The 19,896-nt window shown below is 44.8% G+C and overlaps 1 protein-coding gene across 2 annotated transcripts; it reads right to left on the bottom strand.

The window, feature by feature from the left end:
• Window positions 1-1,659: 1,659 nt before the first annotated feature.
• LOC149325000 (uncharacterized) lies at window positions 1,660-18,477 on the bottom strand. Of its 2 annotated transcripts, none has more exons than XM_089562337.1 (4): window positions 18,294-18,477; window positions 14,991-15,084; window positions 14,372-14,447; window positions 1,660-3,149 (listed from the first exon to the last, which is right to left on the bottom strand). In XM_089562337.1, exons 1-4 carry the CDS (start codon window positions 18,307-18,309, stop codon window positions 2,805-2,807), a joined length of 531 nt encoding a protein of 176 aa, XP_089418463.1. In that variant the 5' UTR covers window positions 18,310-18,477; the 3' UTR covers window positions 1,660-2,804. The 2 variants fall into 2 exon arrangements, with proteins under 2 accessions (XP_089418463.1, XP_089418465.1); XM_089562339.1 differs by lacking the exon at window positions 1,660-3,149 and adding an exon at window positions 3,730-5,314.
• Window positions 18,478-19,896: the final 1,419 nt, after the last annotated feature.

Raw genomic sequence — 19,896 nt, 5'->3', positions numbered from 1 at the left:
TGTTTTGGAATGAGCGGAATCAAAAGGTAAAAGCTCTTTCTGTGCCCTCGGAGCGTACTCCCAACAAACATGATCAACTCCTATAGTAAAATTGACATCTAAAAACTGCAACGAACCTTGTAAAGGGAGTTCGTGCGTAAATCTCAATCCCCTCCCGTTCTGCTGAAAGCTCTCCAGGATGCTGCCAACTGCTTCGGTGTAAGAAATGTTGTTTAGTTTTTTCAAAACAATAAGAAAATCGTCTACGTACCTAAAAACTTTCAGCACTCCCTTCCCATTAAAGCTTTGCTCAAGGGCGCGGTCAATAAAAGCTAAAAACAGGTTACAAAGCACGGGGGCTACGCAGGACCCAATGCAGATCACTTGTCTCTGACGATAAAATTTATTCTCAAAAGAGATAAAAGTGACACCTAAATAAAACTCAAGAACGCGCATAAAATTGTCCACTGTAAGACCGCATGAGTTCTGGAACTCCACCTCTCCGCTTTCTTCTATCGCGCTCCTAACAACACCGAACAAAACATCGTGGGGCACAGAATAAAACAGATCTTCCACATCTACCGAGAACAGATACCCAACTGCAGAATTACCCTCGAGAAACTGTACAACCTGCAGCGAGTTTTTTACAGTAAAGGGGTCATGGACCTGTAGAGAGCCTAGGTGTTTCTGCAGGTACCTACTGAGGACGTGCTGCCATGTACCGTTTTCGCTTACTATACACCTAAACGGTGCATCTGCCTTATGGGTTTTAGCTGTGAAAAACACAGTGAGGGCATTAAACTTAGAGGGGGCATTAAACTTTGAGGGCATTAAACTTTGAGGGCATTAAACAGTGAGGGCATTAAACTTTGCGGGCATTAAGGGGTGGAGGGACACATTTGGCTGACCATTGTGCGAACTGCAGAGCGTGCGAGCCGCGGCTGAAGGAGATAAAGATTCTTGGCAGGAGCGGTGATAAGACGGCACGTGAATTATTAGAAGCATTTCACATCAGGAAGAGGGGGCATGACTGTGTGAGTGATACATCAGTTAATCTTTTGCAGGCAGAATACAGATACCTTGAGCACGCATTGTGATATGACGATCTGTTTCTTTACTGCGCATGTCTCGTTTTATGTATATATTTTCGCTCTCTTACCTGCGAATAAATCAGATGAAGTTGCGCCTGTCCTGTGTGTATCTCCTCTTGTGTGCGTTTTTCGTGTGCGCTTAAATTTCATTTCATTTATAGCTATGCACCATCTAGCCCAAACAGAAGTTTTGTTAGAAGAAAGGTATGCTTGGCATTAGAAATAACGTTATTAAGCTGACGGGAAAAATCTTGACTACTGTGTGGCGGCCTGTAACAAACGCCGAGTAAAACTGTGTTAGGTGCTGCGTTTAAGATCAGCCACAACATTTCGAGGTCGGAGGAATTTCGTATTAGGGAACATGATAAAACTTGGCTGACAGCAATGAGTACACCCCGTCTTCGTGAATGTTCATGGTCTTTCCGAAAAACCTGAAAGTTTAGTAGATCAAGAAGAGTGCGGTGAGGGGCTAGTTGGTACGACATTATGAGAACAAATAACTGCGCAAAAAGGACGGGACAAGAGAAAGAGAACCACGCGGGACAAACGCATACTAACAACTGATTTATTCCACCAACTCCTCTTTCCTTCAACAGCAAAGCGCATGCGCACCAACCACAAAAACAAAAACAAAAGCCACACTCATCTCGTGGAATCAGGCAACTCCAACTCCTTGCGGTACAGGTGTACTGAAGCATCGCTAACACATTTGTCACGCCGTAATCTCGCGATTTCCAAGGCTTCGATAATTTCCCGTTCTTTCTTATTCCTAGAGCGTCCGATAACCTTAGTCCTGTCGAAAAGCGGATTACAGTCTTTGTCATCATGCTTGCAAGTGTTGCAATGCTTAAGCAGATGCTGCCCCCTTGAATCATCTAAGGAATTGGCATGCTCTAATAATCTAATGTTGACGCAGCGGCCATTTTGCCCGATGTACACCCTACCACAACTGGGGGGAATCTGATAAATTACAATGCATGTGCATTGTACGAACTTATTCCTGCAGTGTGGTTAATGCCACACACACCCTTCTTTTGCTTATCTTTTCTCGCCAAATTGCACAAACGCGACCACTTGCAAGTTGCAGAAAAAATAACCTCAACGCCGAAACTTATGGCCATCCGATAATTTGGCATCTTTAATTTTAGATGAAGTGAACTTCACGATGATTGGGCGAGTGTGGTCAGATTTGTAATGCCCAAGGCGATGGGCGCGATTAATGTTCTCAATGTCAATTGTTATACTCAGGTTCTTAAGGCAATGGTTGACTATTTCCTCAGAGCCTGCAAAATTTTCGGATGCGTTATTTCGGGAATGCCACAGAATATAAGATTATTGCGACGCGAGCGATTTTCTGCATCCTCTATTCGAGCATCTAGAATGTCGATCTGTCGAGCCATCCCAGAACTCTCAGATTTCATTGTTTCAAAATCGGTTTGAAGATCTGAAAGAGCTTGGAAATGGGCCTCCAGATCGGTCATTCACTTAGTCAAGCCGGTTGTGGCAACTTCAGTGGAATTGTTCTGGGTTTTGAGGCCCTGTATTTTGGGAATGAGCGTTGTTTGACCGGCGGATAGATTGTTTAGTTCAGCGAGCACATCCTCGGTAGTGTTAGGGCCTGGGTTAGATTCTACATCACCTGCCAAGACCAGCAAAGCACGCAAAACATTACTGCAGTCAGCTGCAAGAAAAACAAAGCACCGTGGGCTCGGCAGCTGCACTAAGAAATAATTCCTAGTTTTTTTTTGCAAACAGAGAACACTTTTCACCAACCTGCAAGACGAATACCAGAGGATTAGTGACTGGTGCGAGAGCACAGCCACCGGGCCCACAAAGCGGCGAAGAAGGTTGCAGGACTTTTACATTGGCGGGTGATGACAGTGATGATGAGGCTTTCAATTGATCATCAAGGAACAGAAAACCGGGAAGTGGCGCTGTCGGACAGGATGAAGCGGTGATGTCAGGCGGAAGCAGGAATATGATGCCGTTTTCACAGAAGCTTGGTGCTGTAGTCGACACAGTGGTGGGGGAAAGGGCCAGCAGAGCAGCGAAGAGCGCATTGGCAGCGATGGCGAACACCTGCATGACGAAGATCAGAGGATTAGTGACTGGAGCGGGAGCACAGTCACTAATCCTATATATATATATATATATATCCGAAACAGCTTTAATATTTTAATATTTAAGGGTTTTAAAATATTCAAGATGTAAAAATATTTTTGCATCTCTACTGCACGATGCTATTTCTTTGTAGCATCCATACATATTACAAATACGATGCATCTGCCACCGATAGCTGCACTGAACTATGAAAGCTTCTACATGTAGATAAAAATTCACATTTTTTTCGGAATTAATGGTGCCCCCCAGCTATTCCTGCATTATACTAACCCGTACTTTGTTCATTCAACCTGGTGATAAGTTAACGAATTGTGCTAATTTCTATTCTACCTCGTCATAACATACCTCAGCTGAAGATACGTTCACCTACTAGAAAAGTATAATAAAACTTTTTGCTTTGCGAGTTGGTTCATTTTGCTTGAGGGGATGTTTGTAGCGCGACAAAAAACATACAAGAGACAGAAGACGAACGGCACAAGCGCTTCCCGTTCGTCTTCTGTCCCTTGTCTGTTTTTTGTCGCGCTACGAACATCCCCTCAAGTAGAAAAGTATTTTGATTCTTTTTTTTATTTCGGGAAACTGCCATTCTAAGAAAGTTACTTAAGCAAGGAGCGATTAATATTGTGAACATGTGATTTCATGCAGCCGGGAACATTTGTGTTATAACATGTACTGATTGATTCACAGCTTAAGTGCTGAACCAAACAATTAAACGTTAGTTACAGAAAGGGTATGGTTATTTTGTACGTAAAGCGCATTGTATAAATACAATCTCAGTCAGGAGAAATGGAAGCTAGGTTAATGCTTCGAGTGTGTTCCGTGCGTCAGTGCTGTCTTAGTAATGCAACAGGAATTCACTTACTGCGCACTGGAAAATATCATATAAATCTAGGTATGACAAAATAGAGAAAACAGTTGTGACTACGGCAAAACTACGGCAAAGAAAAACAAGCAAGGTTCAGCACATTCCTGGAAAAATAAATGTATAATGATACACTCAGAATACGCGCATTGAGATGTGTGCCAATTTGTTTCAATGTCGGCTGAAAAATAAGATTTACATACCGTTTTCATTTCTTTCGCTCTCAACACGTCTGTATGTGTGCCCCTAACATGAAAAGCATAGAATTTCTACCTGTTTAACAAAGAAGGATGTAGCGAAACGGCTTTCTCAATTTGTGGTTTCAGTGTTTACGCCGCCGACTAAAAACGACCACCGCGCCGCCGCCGGTCGAAACCGGCACTATACCTACACTCTTAGAACTAAAGGAGTGCAGAGGAGTGCCCAGAACACACTTTGAAGGAGTATTCGCTTGTCCCATATTCCACTCCTTTTTCCAGAATAAAATTACTCCCTCTGGACAAAGAGTGATCCAACACCTACTCAAGGAGTACTGTACTACTCCTGCAATAGAGTACAGGCACTCCTCCGAGGGAGTAAAGCTACCACATTGAAACAGCATCCTACTACTCTTTCAGGTAGAGTTCCAGGACTCCGTTTGTTAGAGTGACTATACTCCTTCAAGGAGTATCAGCCCAGATCTTATATTACTCCTTCCAAAGGAGTTTCACGTGTTTTCAATGTATCGTACTAATTTTCTTATTTCACATATTCTTCAGAGCAAGTTGGTCATATGTTTTGCAGGATCCACCTGCGCTACATCTACAAAAGAGTAATGAGCAAAAGGGATTATAATCTTTGAGTAGAATAATTTTTGCTCATACAACTACTTTTGGCTACACTACAGTTTGCACATTAGTATGGTGCTCTGTCTGCGTTGGGAATAACAATGGTTCAAGAAATAATGACACAAATGTACAACACTGATAACTTTTATTTCTCAAGTCATTGCTGTGATTGCTGTGGCTGCCCAAAACACGCTCGGGAGGCGCTCGCTAGGATCAAGCCCCATTAGTGTCTCAAGCAGCAGACAAGCCCGCTTTGTTTTTGGGATGTACTTGACATTAAATGCCAAGAACACTGCCAAAAGCAAAGTAAACCCATCTACCAAATCCACCGCAGTGAGCTGTAAGCGCTCAAAAGAAACTAAGATGCTGGATGATGCCGTAGCTTGCTCGGCTGAGTGAAGGAGCTTTGGCTATGAGTGCATTTCACCGGGTGCCTGCAAATATGAATGAAAATAATGCAAGTAAGAGTCAATTCCAATGCCCTTTTCATACTATCCTGCATATAACCCCATGAAAAAAAAGAAAGAATACAACTAGAATGTACTGATCGTGTGTGTCATGTCGCCACTAGTGTGTACCTATATTGTGACCAAGTGCAGACACCTTTCATTGCAAACCTTCATTCAGAGCTACAATTTTATGAAGCCCAATACAATTATCACTATGCTAGTCCTTTCAAAAGCTGTGTGCATGTAAAACAAGCACATATTTACCAAATGAAAATTTTAACATGAGCAAGCTCTTCTGCAAGTATCATGATCAGCCTGACTACGCCCACTGCAAGGCAAAGGCCTCTCCCATGTTCTCCAATTAACCCTGTCCTTCGCCAGCTATGTCCACCGTGTTCCTGCAAACCTTCGCCCATGGAACATTTTGCTGCTTCCTGCTACGCCTGCCTTCTCTTGGAATCCACTCCGTTACCCTTAAGGACCAGCGATTATCTTGCCTTCGTCTTACATGCCCTGCCCAAGCACCCTTCTTTCTCCTGATTTCGACTAGGATGTCTTCAACCCGCGTTTGTTCCCTCACCCACTCCGCCCGCTTCCGATCTCTTAACGTTACGCCTATCATTTCTATTTCCATAGCTCGTTGCGTTGTCCTTAACTTAAGCTGAACCCTCTTCGTTAGCCTCCACGTTTCTGCCCCATAGGTGAATACCGGTAGGATACAGCTGTTGTATACTTTTCTCTTGAGGGGTATTGAAAAACTGCCATTCATGATCTGAGAGAACCTGCCATATGCACTCCACCCCATTCATATTCCTCTAGTTATTACTCTTCATGATCCGGATCAGCGGTCACTACCTGCTCTAAGTAAATGTATTCCCTTATCACTTCCAGTCATTTCTAAAACCACACCTATTGTGCTTGACGGTTCTTGTCACATAATACATTGTGCAGTTTAAAATATAGGGTAACCTTGAATCGGGAAAACACTTAAACCAATGACAGTTTTCTTGCTGAAGAGAAATGGCTGTTGCAATTCCTGTTTCTCAGATACCATTAACTGAATTTCATGCTCTAAAATAGTAAAGGAAAAATGCAAAATTTTTCATCTCAAAGAGGCAGACAACAAATTTCAGTTTGGTTTGGGTTGGTTTATGCGGTTTAACGTCCCAAAGCGACCCAGGGTATGAGAGACGCCGTAGTGAAGGGCTCCGGAAATTTCGACCACCTGGGGTTCTTTAACGTGCACTGACATCGCACAGTACACGGGCCTCTAGAATTTCTCCTCCAAAGAAATTCCAGCCGCCGCGGCCGGGATCGAACCCGCGTCTTTTGGGTCAGCAGCCGAGCAAATTTCAGTTGCACATTTTTTTTTGTTTTTAATGATGCATAAGGCATTACTATGCACGGATAACCACACAGTATTCGCCTATGACTGCTAAATAATTTGTAATTAAATATCTTCTCTCTCCTGCTTCACTTTTAAAAACTGAGCAATGGCAATGGCATCAAGGTCAGTATAAGCCAGGGGAGGCATGAGGAAAACTGCAATATAATTGCGCCTTCGTCATTCATTGTGATTCCGACTCTTAAGGCAGGCTGGCTTTAGCATTGTAACTAATTAAAACGATGAAGTAGCGATATAGTAGCTTTTTTGTGCCTTCCATAACCTATACTGAACATTGATGTCATAGCAATTGCTATGCTATTGAAACAGGGAAGAAAAGAAATCTGGTTGTAATTCTTGATGGAACAGCGCAAAACATCGGGACAAGAGACAAGTGCTGACTTACAACTGGTTTTTATTTCGAAGAAACATTGCTTCTTATACCTTCTTCACCCTCTCAAAAAACACATGCGTCGCAACCATATCGTTCAAGCGTCCACAAAAAAGCATAAGACAAATAATCACAGATATTTATAATCACATTTTTAACATGTCAAATTCTTTCTTAGTCAAAGCAACAGACGGCGTGCTGACACAATCGTCGCGCAGACTCGCTATCGAAGCTGCCTCGATTATTTCCCGGACTAACTGGTCTTTGTGATTAGCCAAAGCTTTGCATTTTTGGAAAACCGGTGCACAACTAGTTGAAGGGCAATCTCTGCAATGGATTCCCAGGTTCCTGCAAGCTTGCTCGAAATTATTTTTGTGTTCTAGCAGCCTTTCATTCATGCACCTGCCAGTCTGCCCAATGTACTGTTTACCGCAAGTCACTGGCAACGAATAAACAAGGCCTTCGGTGCACTCCACAAAGGGGGTTCGATGCTTTATCGTGCATCCCTGCTTCTTTTTGGTCGGATCGGAGTTGACTCGTCTGCACAGACTTTTGAGTTTATTAGGAGCAGTCATCACTACATTCACGCCAGCTTTTCGACCTATGCCTTTCAGGCGATGGGAAATATTGTGAAGATACGGAATTGCTACTACCGGCCTCCTTTCTTTCTGTTTCTGTGCATCATCTTGCTGCTCGGGCCTAGCCTGCATCAGGTGCTTTTTCATCTGCTTGGCAACAGATACCAACAGGTGCGAGGGGTAACCCGAGTTGCCAAGCCGTTCCGCCTGGCGAAGAAAGCTCACATTCATTTTGTGAACACAGGATTTCCTCAAGGCATTCGTGAAGCACAAGTTCACAATAGCCCTCTTGGTCAGCTTAGAGTGAGCTGATTGGAAAGGCATTGGCGCTTTCTCCGCTCTGGGCTCATAGGCCCAGCAGGCGTGCCCTCTAGTGAACTCAAGTCTCAGGTCTAAAAACCTGAGTGACCCTTGAGCAGGAAGCTCGTGCGTGATAATAAGTGGCTGCAAAGCCTGCGCAAAGCGACCCACCTCCTCCATTACTGCTTCTAGCGTATTCGCCCTTTGGCCATCACAAAGAACTAGGTAGTCATCAACGTACCTAAATACCTTTTTAACACTAGTACCTGCAAGGGTTACGTTCAGGAACCTGTCTTTTCTCGCCAAGTACAAATCACTCAGTAGAGGCGCGATACATGAACCAATGCAAACACCGCGTTTCTGGAGATACACTTTTTCCTCCCAACAGACGTAAGTTGACCTGAGGTACACTGCTAATAGCTCCAGGAACCCTCTAATAGACATTCCGCAGGCATTTTGAAATGCAACAGCACCATGCGTATCTATGCATTCTTCTACAGACACCATCAGCTCGTCATGCGGTATGGAATAATACAAATCTTTTACATCAACTGAGCATGCGGCAAAGGCACTGCTAGAATTGTCAGTTAAAAATCTAGCTATATCGTCCGAAGATTTCACCTGAAATGGGTCGTCAATTGTTAGTAGTTTTAATTTTGCTTGCAAGAAGACACCAAGAATCTTTTGCCACGTCCCTCCCTCAGAAATTATTACCCTCAAGGGCCAGTCTGGTTTGTGAGTTTTTACAGTGAAAAACGCGTCCAAGTTAGACTTCTTGCAAGTTTTTATGCCTCGAAGGAGGTAGTCAAGTTTAAGTTCTTTGCATAGCTTCATAGCAGTTACCTTTGCTTTCCTAACAGCTGATGTCTTGTGCTCGTCAAAAACAGAGCTGATGGTTTCTAACGCCTTAGTTTTGTACAAGTCCTTGGAAATCACAGCAAAGCCCCCCTCTTTGTCAGAGGTCAGCAACGCAAGGGAATTGTCTTTCAAGTACCTTACAGTAGCGGCCAACGAGGTCGGCTCCGTCTGAAATACACCTTGCACTTTCCTTGCACCTTGCTGCGCGCTGACTACAATGAAAGGAGAAGAGGCATGACCGAACAAAGCCAAGAAAACAAGATCCACACGCTTGGTGTGGATGTTCTGCCACAACCGGTCCGCGAGGTGCTTAGCCTTGGGCCTAAGTTTGCCATCCAACCGAAGAAGACAACACCGGAGCTTCTTGCCATGGTGCGGCGCGTTGCCAAGGCAAGCCCTGAGTCGGAAAGTGCAAGGTGTATTTCAGACGGAGCCGACGTCGTTGGCCGCTACCAGCTCTGCGAGAGGAATCTCCCAGTGGGACGTACTGTAAGGTACTTGAAAGACAATTCCCTTGCGTTGCTGACCTCTGACAAAGAGGGGGGCTTTGCTGTGATTTCCAAGGACTTGTACAAAACTAAGGCGTTAGAAACCATCAGCTCTGTTTTTGACGAGCACAAGACATCAGCTGTTAGGAAAGCAAAGGTAACTGCTATGAAGCTATGCAAAGAACTTAAACTTGACTACCTCCTTCGAGGCATAAAAACTTGCAAGAAGTCTAACTTGGACGCGTTTTTCACTGTAAAAACTCACAAACCAGACTGGCCCTTGAGGGTAATAATTTCTGAGGGAGGGACGTGGCAAAAGATTCTTGGTGTCTTCTTGCAAGCAAAATTAAAACTACTAACAATTGACGACCTATTTCAGGTGAAATCTTCGGACGATATAGCTAGATTTTTAACTGACAATTCTAGCAGTGCCTTTGCCGCATGCTCAGTTGATGTAAAAGATTTGTATTATTCCATACCGCATGACGAGCTGATGGTGTCTGTAGAAGAATGCATAGATACGCATGGTGCTGTTGCATTTCAAAATGCCTGCGGAATGTCTATTAGAGGGTTCCTGGAGCTATTAGCAGTGTACCTCAGGTCAACTTACGTCTGTTGGGAGGAAAAAGTGTATCTCCAGAAATGCGGTGTTTGCATTGGTTCATGTATCGCGCCTCTACTCAGTGATTTGTACTTGGCGCGAAAAGACAGGTTCCTGAACGTAACCCTTGCAGGTACTAGTGTTAAAAAGGTATTTAGGTACGTTGATGACTACCTAGTTCTTTGTGATGGCCAAAGGGCGAATACGCTAGAAGCAGTAATGGAGGAGGTGGGTCGCTTTGCGCAGGCTTTGCAGCCACTTATTATCACGCACGAGCTTTCTGCTCAAGGGTCACTCAGGTTTTTAGACCTGAGACTTGAGTTCACTAGAGGGCACGCCTGCTGGGCCTATGAGCCCAGAGCGGAGAAAGCGCCAATGCCCTTCCAATCAGCTCACTCTAAGCTGACCAAGAGGGCTATTGTGAACTTGTGCTTCACGAATGCCTTGAGGAAATCCTGTGTTCACAAAATGAATGTGAGCTTTCTTCGCCAGGCGGAACGGCTTGGCAACTCGGGTTACCCCTCGCACCTGTTGGTATCTGTTGCCAAGCAGATGAAAAAGCACCTGATGCAGGCTAGGCCCGAGCAGCAAGATGATGCACAGAAACAGAAAGAAAGGAGGCCGGTAGTAGCAATTCCGTATCTTCACAATATTTCCCATCGCCTGAAAGGCATAGGTCGAAAAGCTGGCGTGAATGTAGTGATGACTGCTCCTAATAAACTCAAAAGTCTGTGCAGACGAGTCAACTCCGATCCGACCAAAAAGAAGCAGGGATGCACGATAAAGCATCGAACCCCCTTTGTGGAGTGCACCGAAGGCCTTGTTTATTCGTTGCCAGTGACTTGCGGTAAACAGTACATTGGGCAGACTGGCAGGTGCATGAATGAAAGGCTGCTAGAACACAAAAATAATTTCGAGCAAGCTTGCAGGAACCTGGGAATCCATTGCAGAGATTGCCCTTCAACTAGTTGTGCACCGGTTTTCCAAAAATGCAAAGCTTTGGCTAATCACAAAGACCAGTTAGTCCGGGAAATAATCGAGGCAGCTTCGATAGCGAGTCTGCGCGACGATTGTGTCAGCACGCCGTCTGTTGCTTTGACTAAGAAAGAATTTGACATGTTAAAAATGTGATTATAAATATCTGTGATTATTTGTCTTATGCTTTTTTGTGGACGCTTGAACGATATGGTTGCGACGCATGTGTTTTTTGAGAGGGTGAAGAAGGTATAAGAAGCAATGTTTCTTCGAAATAAAAACCAGTTGTAAGTCAGCGCTTGTCTCTTGTCCCGATGTTTTGCGCTGTTCCATCAAGAATGAATAACCAACATGCCCAAGCTGCTGTCCTGGTTGTAATAATTTAGTGATTGGAGACGAATACTATGCAACAATTCTATGTATACGAATGCCCAGCACGTCACTACAAAGAACACACATAACCAAAAATTTGGTGTTTATACTCATTTAAGGTAATACTACTTCCCACGCAAGAACACGACAGCCATGTGTAAACTTTTTGCTTTCATAGTAATAAAATCTATCCAACGACAAGTTAGGCGCAGCATGCCTGCTCTTTATAAATATGCAATACTGACAATGTTTGACACTAGCATTTGGCATGAACGAGATAACTGTGATTACTTCGCACATTACGTGCCAGTCCATACTATTATGCACAATTTAGATTTGCAAATGTAATGTGTAATTCTCTCTGACTGCCACATTAGTGCACTGCAAACCAATGAAGTTGCCTTGCATTTGCAATGTTCTCACTACTTTTATGCAACACTGATCACTTCAGTATATCTGCATCGTTCTGTTAGACGGCCACGGGATAGCTAGAATTAAGGCTATTTTATGTGATGGAAACCATTGACTAGACAACAAAGAAGAAAAGCCTCAACTACTGTCCTGGTGCTGGGACGTCTAATAAGAGCTCAGAAAGACTCGGTTTCAATACGCCAAACCCTCCGCATAATATTACCCTGTGCGAAAATACCCCACCCCACCCTAGCTTAATTTCTGTCCACATGCACCAAGGCTCACTGCACCTGTTATAAATATTGCCCTAAATATTGCAATCAAGCTGCCCGTGTATGCATAGGCTATCTGTGCATCGAGAAAGAAAGAAGTTGTTAGGAATGTTTCACACCAAAAACAGAAAAAAAGGCAGCCTGTTTCTCAGAAACAGCTAAGAGCATGAAATGGTGTGTCCAAAAAGATTAGGCTGCTTTGTACTTATTTATGACAACGAGAACTGTCAGAGCTGCGCTTTCAAAAATTCAGGAGCTTTGTGCACAAACGTAGCTTCCGTATGCACGTCTTGCAGCACCAACGCTTCCGAATTGAAACGACCGATGAATATGCACAGGAAAAAGCAAATAGAGAGCGCTTGAATTTAAAAGAAAAGCTACCTTGCACAATCAGAAATTTCACGACAGAACCTTCCAAACAGTGACGTGTACTGGTTGCGGTATACCGAATATATACCTAGCAAATAAGTGTGCGCTTTGTTAACGAGCGGGATTCTGTGGCAGCAATGCTACAGCTCCAATTCCGAAAACCTAATGCTGCAGAAATTGAGTTTTCAAAATACGTGCGAATGCACGATACACTTTTGCACGCATTTAGAACTTTCAGTTGTGAAACACAGACAACGAATCTTGTGTATGCGTCTTCCTTGGCTGGTAAAAAAATTCTATAAGTCGCCAGTTTGCCTGTGTACTCCACAAATTCTAGGATCCCTGTCCGCTACATGTCAAATTTCACTGAAGCGAAAGTAATACAACTGACAGCTGATGATCTGCTAGGGCAACAGGATTTCAAAAGTTTGAGAAGGGCAGTGGGAGTCCAATCCAGGTGGAGTAATGAAATTTGACTAGTAACAGACAGGGATCCTCCAATCTGTGGAGGACACCGGCAAATTGGAGACTTACGGAGGAATTTTTTTACCCGCCAAGGAACACGGATACACAAGAGAGAACCACAGAGGACTACGGCTTTTACCAGCCCTTGTCCTGTGCGGTTCTGTCTTGTGTATGCGTCTTTTTTGGCTGGTAAAAAAATTCTTCCATAAGTCTCCAATTTGCCTGTGTACTCAACAAACCGCAGGATCCCTGTCCACTACTAGTCAAATATTTCAACTCCACCTGGCTTGGACTCCCACCGCCCTTCTCTGTGGAGAAAGGGTGACAGCAGCTGGCAAAGGACAAGGTTAACTGCAGATCAACTGGGGAAGCATTATCCTGCACTGATTTTGACGGCAGGTTCACAAGACAAACAAAATCAACTCGAGGAGCGGGGTGCACATCATGCGACTGAATGTCAATGGCCAGTGAAAATGGCACCAGCACTGTGGAATGCACATGCAGAAAACGAGACGCATTTTTTTGTCAACTTTGAGTAGCAGTCTACTGCAATTTTAAAGAGCAAAGCTCTCAAGTATGACAACACTGGCACTTTTTGTTTTACTGGGGTGAGGGTCGTCGTGAGGGTTGAAGTCCATATTTCTTTTCCATCCACTGTGTTAATTGCGAGCTATGTTTACCTAATAGGGGCTGGGCATCTAACATCACCGTTATTTCTTTGCAGCAGTTAAAACAATACAGCATACATTTTATAACATGCTTAACGAATTTTTGGGAGCAGCATGCTTTTACCCTTCTACTATTTGTTGCTACTGAATCAGTTTGGCGTTGACAAAAGATCTGTAATAAGGAGTAATTACTCATTGACATCCACTCGAGCACAGCCAAATGGCTACAAAGGAAAGCTATACAGCTTTCACAGAAACTTCGTAGTTAAAGAAAGATTCGTCCTGGTCCGGTGTTCGAACTCAGAACCACCACTTCACAGGAGCAGTCGCTCTATCAATTTGTCCAACCTGGACGGCAAGCTTATGGTAGGGCGAGAGCGAAGTGATCAATAACTCGAGTGGGAACTGTGTTGGTCCAATGTTTTAGGACCCCTAAAACATTGGACAAACTCAGTTCCCGCTTCATGTTACCTCTAAAACATTGGACAAACTGAGTTCCCGCTTCATGTTACAATACTGAGTGACATTTTGGTCTATACACCAGAAATACCGGTAAAGCATCATGATAGAACACAATGTTTTTTAAAGGGATAAAGGAATATGTTCGTCCTTTCAGAGGGCACATATGCATAAGAGGCAACATGTGTGAAATAGTCTCTGCACCTGAAGCAGTGTAAATTCCATTATGTTAACAGCAGCAGTCAAAAGCTTCATGAGTGACTATTTCATACAGATCATGTAATTACATTCATGTAATTCAGGATCAGATTCATGTGATTATACAGGGAGGTACTGCTGCTAAGTGCACGTAGAGCTCTGCATGCATTTTTAAACCCGGCTGTGAGCCTATGTCTACGAAATTTTTCTAAATAGGCAGGTAAGGTATGCATCACTGGAAAACAATACCTACCACAAACAGCTGAGGAGAGATAGCACAGCCAAAAGCTGGAAGCACGAATGGCCCAGTAGATACTGGCAGCTGGCAACTGCAAATAAATATGTCAGAGCAACTGTTGTCAGTGGCCGTAACAATGTCATGAATGACAAGAGAAGAAATTGTCTACTGCTTCATAAATTAGAATAAGGTAGTAACATAGGAACACAAAAAGCAATGAGAGGGCCCATGACAAAAGAAATGAACAGATTGTATGTGATGCACCGATATACATTTTTTCAGTAGATTTACATGACTGTCACACCCGCATAGAAAGATGAGCAGGCTGGAATACCACTATTTTTATGCATGATGAAAAGAGCGTAACTATTCGAATATAGCATGCACAGGATTTTATTACTACTAGGGTGCTTTGCAGCAGCACCGAAGGTATTTTTAAATTGAACGTAGCGACCAGCAGACCCGTCTGCTTTGCACAAATGATGAGAGGATGGAAAAGGCATGCATTCATTAGCAAGAAGCACGATATCTCACATCACAGCATGAAACGAAAATTGGTATTGCATTTAACAAATCTGCACAGAAATAAAAACTGCCTAGTGGCAATGCAAGTAAGAGCAAGGGAAAAAAATACCGAAGAAAACTGGTGAGTGTGGTGCAGGGAGGTCTGTGGGTAGGGTCTCGTGCCTGGGAATAGTTCCGAGCGCGGAGAATCGCCGGCAGCACAGCTGGTGGCAGTCAACCAAGAATAAATAAGAGAAAGTGAAAATCAATAACAAACCATCACCGATATAGCGAACGACTTGAAAGCGGGCCGCACAAACGAGGGATATAGCAAAAAGCTTGAAATCCTAAATAAGTGCGCAGTTGCATCCCAAACAGTTCTCAAAATCTGAAGGCGAGGAAGCATCGACACCTACACCTCAGGGCAGACGCAAGAACGATCTAACTTTGACATAATACTGTGTCAAATTCTGTTCCATGGGGAAGCACAGATAAAAATTTACAAATGACTAGGCAAGGGATATGCCCCAGCCTTTTACACGGGATCATTGTCCCCGAAAAAATTGTATGACAAATATTAAGGCGTAAGCACTAATCCCACGAGTACACACACTGAGCACTGTCTGTTGGCAGCTGGCCTAGCGCGAGTGCTCTGTCGCGCGGCACTGCCGCTCATCGTCATCTTCTAAGCACGACCCCCTCTATAAACTTCCGACCTGCTCACTGACGCCACCCCTACGGCGGCGCGCGGACCTAAAAACTGTTGTGTAGGGACCGAAGTTACCGCCAGGTGTCGCCTGGACTAACCCCCACAGCAGACGATGCGATGTCGTGCGCGACGGTCCTGGCTGGTCCTGACGCACTACAGTGTGCGCTCTTCTGTTTGTTTTTCGTGTTCCTAGCGCGTGGATTGACTGATTCATGGGGTTCAACGTCTCAAAGCAGCACTCGGGCCATGAGAAGCACCGTAGCGGAGGGTTCCGAAATACGATTGACTACCTGATCCAGCGCACGAGCGATTTTGCCGTCGGAACGCATAGGTATGAAAAACAAACAACAGTATTATACAGCGCATGGCCTGGAAAATGCAAGTCTTATATTCCTTTTCTTGCTTCATTTTATGCAGCAACGCTTCGCTGTCTGGTCAAAAGTAATTCGTGCATGGGTAGTCAATACATTGATCTTGAAAACCATGCAAGTTCCTGCAGCGCGAAAAAAAATACAATTAGCGTACACTGTCACCCGTATAAGTCGGTTACCTTTACGACCTGCTCATTCCAGGTTCCGTAAACTTTACCTTTATCATCCTGTCCAGAAGGGAGGATAATAGAGAACGGTAGGGGCGCCCGCGTTTTATGCGTTGGGGTCTAGTAATAGCGACCTTCTAACAACGAAAGCAACACAAGTCGGCGTGCCGCTACGTGCTACAGCGACTATTCGCGCCTACAGTATCTTGAAAATTACCCCTAACAGCGTTAATTCTCGCGGTTATGGCCACTGTTTGAGCGTCGGTGGAGCTTCGCTGGCATTACTGCCGCGTATCTCGATCGCATCGGAGGTGCCCCGAGCTTTCATTACTGCGGCTACATAAAGCGTTAGGAGGCAAACTGGACTTCATTCAGCAACTCTTGTGAGCGCTTCTCATCCATAGGAATGTTCCAAGCTTTATGTAGTATAACCAACTTTAATAATCTATGAAAATCTTGTTCTGAAAAACTTTATTTCCGTAGGATTTTCAACTTGAAAAAGGACATGTGTTCTGGTTGAACACTTTTAGACATCCTGTTGTTTGCAATACTAGATGAACCTGGGTGGTTAATCTTGATAACCACCTATTAACATTAGATCCACCTTAAAAGCCTCTGCAGAATGAAACTCAGGAACGATATTCTGCTGCAGCGAATGCATTACTTCTCAAAGTGAAATGCTTAGCGGTTAAATCTCGTTATGACTGCGACAAATTTTCACGATTTTCATGCTCAGTACTAATAGACAAAAATTTGGAATTCCATGCAAGTTCCATGCTGCAAACCTTTTGCACGCGGCTGTATGTAGTAGTTTTGCACTGCACGAAATAGAGGTAAAAAGCAAGCTCACAGTTCAAGCAAAGTTTTATTCCCTGAACATATGGTACATTCTAGCACCAGTAATTGTAGTGACCATTTCTGTTCACATTTGCAGACATTGCTTTTGAAGCATCACAAATGCAGGAAAATCAGTAATCCGAAATTGAAATGTTCCGACCAGCAGAACATATTTTAATAATGTACCATCATTAACACTGCCAAGTACAACCAGTATGCTACCAGTTAAAATTAGGCTGTATGACTAAGGACCTAATCGAATATATACAAGCTCCAACTACCTAGTCCCCAGCAATTTACCGACAGCCCACCAACATAACATCGGAAGCAAGTATACAGGCATCAGTTCCCCACTTCCTCTGGCAGAATAAAATCAACCCTGCTCTAGCGGCTACAACATACTGACCTAGGACGACAAATTCGCAAATGAGACCACACAGAATAATAATAGCTCCTTTAATTTTCATCATGAAGGTGAGGGAGGCACGGAGAAAAAGCTGAGAAGCATCCTGACCAGCTCCGGCTTCCCAGAAATACACACGATCATCTCTGAATGTCACAAAAGCAAACACCTGCGGCACGCAACAACAAGCGGAGCACGCGGAGACAGCCGTGCGGAGAGCGGAGAGCAAAGCCGGCAAGGGGGTAAGTTGCAGCGCCACTGCTTGCGGCGGCAGTTTGGCGAACTAAAAAAAACTAGACAAGCAAAAGCAAATCTGGCGACAGGGGGAGCGTCAGCATGAACAGGTCGGAAGTTTATAGAGGAGGTCGTGCTTCTAAGTAGCACAAATCAATCCGACGGGCACCAGCCGCGAGGCAACTCGACCGTTGTCAGTTCCCTTGTCTGTCCGCAGCTGGCCTAGCAAGAGCGCTCTCTAACGTGGCACTGCACGCTCATCATCCTCTCCTACGTAGCACAAATCTATGCTATTGGAATGTAGTAAACTTTGTCTGTTGTTTTTCGCAGCGCTAGCAAGCGACCGCATAACTCTGTTGTGATAACTGGTGGCATTTTTATTTACCGCGGCACCCGAGTACTAAACGCAGATAGAGACTATGGAGCAACAGTTGCCATGCGGCCTATACGCCCGTTCTTTTCTGGTAAAGGCCGATTCACACGATTTTCCGTTCGCCCGCTGCCGCGGCCGACAGCGCGCCTCTCAATGTGGTGACGCATGAATACGTAGTGCGCGGGCCGCGGGCGAACGGACCGTCGTGTGAATCGGCGTTAACGCATTATAGCTGAGGCAACCGCACGCAGACTGCCTGCACTGCCATCCCTATATAGGCGCACACTAATAACGCGTGCGAATAGAGATCATAAGTAAAGAAACGTACACGGGACTCACCGTTCAGACGGCTCATCAAGGCTTAGCAAAACCGCACATTCTTCTTCGTTGCCTCTCCAGATGACAAGAAGTCGTAGCGCTACCTTTCTTCAGGGCTTTACCCGTTCAAAATCACCAGTGTTGATAGGGCGTAATTCTCGTCGTTGGTTTCCAAAACACACTTGTGTTCTTCATACACGTCCACCGCACGACCACTCAAACAATGCTACGAAAACCCAAATAACACAAAACGTGACGACGGCTGCAGTTTTGCTTCGTTGAAAAAACCTACAAATGCCCTTTTTTTATTACTAATATTTGAATTGTGTTCGCAACAAAAACAAATTATATTTTTTCATTTTATTTCTTTATTAAATGCGAATACCAAAGCGCTTTTAGATACTTTTGCTGACATGTCGTTTGTAGAAGCTGCGATCCTGTGATCCCATCCCCGGGTGTCCTAGCAGACGACGGCGCAGACGACGCTGTTGACGGAATGCAATTTCGATTGACGGCAGCGAAAATCCCTTAAATGCGACAAAAAAGGCAAAGAAACGCACCGTATCGCAAACTGGTCCATATCAAGGATATGTTCGACGCGAGCGGTAGGACAAAGAGCAGCTGCGATGCATTACTCTACGCGACACTGGCATGGTCGACGGAGATCTACATGAAACAGAGCTTAAATGTGACCCGTACAAGCGGATTACTGTGATATCAACTGCGTTACGGAACTACGACGATACTTGCTTCACACTTAAGCTTGTATGCAACAGCGGCCCGCACTCGCCGCATCCTGTTCGAGTGTACTTTCACTAGCAAGAGCCCACATGCATGGAAGCCGACAGAAGCAACTGTCTTTTCGAGTTCAGATTGTTCCGAATAATACGAGCAGCTTACTTTAGCACGTACTCGAATTCAAGTTCTCAGCCTGTGTGTCACGTATGGTGACGATGGCGTCGAGGACGAGCTTAAGAATCGCCTTAACGTGGCCGCAACGCAGCCGGTATCCCAAGCATTCGTGCGCTAATTGTTGTTCACCTGTACTGCGAACGTGCGCTCAGTCGCAGGCCAGCCGCTAGCTGCTCGATTTGCCAGCCTTGCGAGTACAATTCGCAAGTTTCTGAGCCAATCTTTGAGCGAGCCGAGCTTTCAGCTATGACGCTGCTCGCGAGCGCGCCGCGCGACGAGCTTCGGCCTGCTCCCTGGCTGCCGTATTCGTAGCTAAGCCTAGGAGGTTTCACTTCGATGCCAGAGCTGAGAGCGCTTTGAAACTGGCTAGCGCTGAGGTGCTACTCTTTGCATTGTAAGTACGTTTTATTGTGAACTATGTCTTGTAGTGAAATAAAGATATGTTCGGGTCCACCCGAACGGTGATGATGGCGTCGAGGACGAGCTTAAGAATCGCCGCAACGCCGCCGATATTCCATGCATACATGTGTGCTAAATTTGTTCACCTGTGCTGCAAACGTGGGCATAAAGGCTCGCTCAATCGCAGGACAGTCGCTGCTCGATTTTCCAGCCTTGCGTGCGCGATTCGCAAGCTACGGAGCGAATCATTGAGCGAGCCGAGCTTTCGGCAACGACGGCGCCCGCGATCGCGCCGGGCGACGAACTGTGCGCT

The sequence above is a fragment of the Amblyomma mixtum genome, chromosome 10 (assembly GCF_055824585.1).
Source record: "Amblyomma mixtum isolate Tamu chromosome 10, ASM5582458v1, whole genome shotgun sequence".
Taxonomy (NCBI): domain Eukaryota; kingdom Metazoa; phylum Arthropoda; class Arachnida; order Ixodida; family Ixodidae; genus Amblyomma; species Amblyomma mixtum.
Note: the sequence above shows the minus strand (reverse complement) of the source record. Positions and strands in the feature narration are given on the sequence as shown.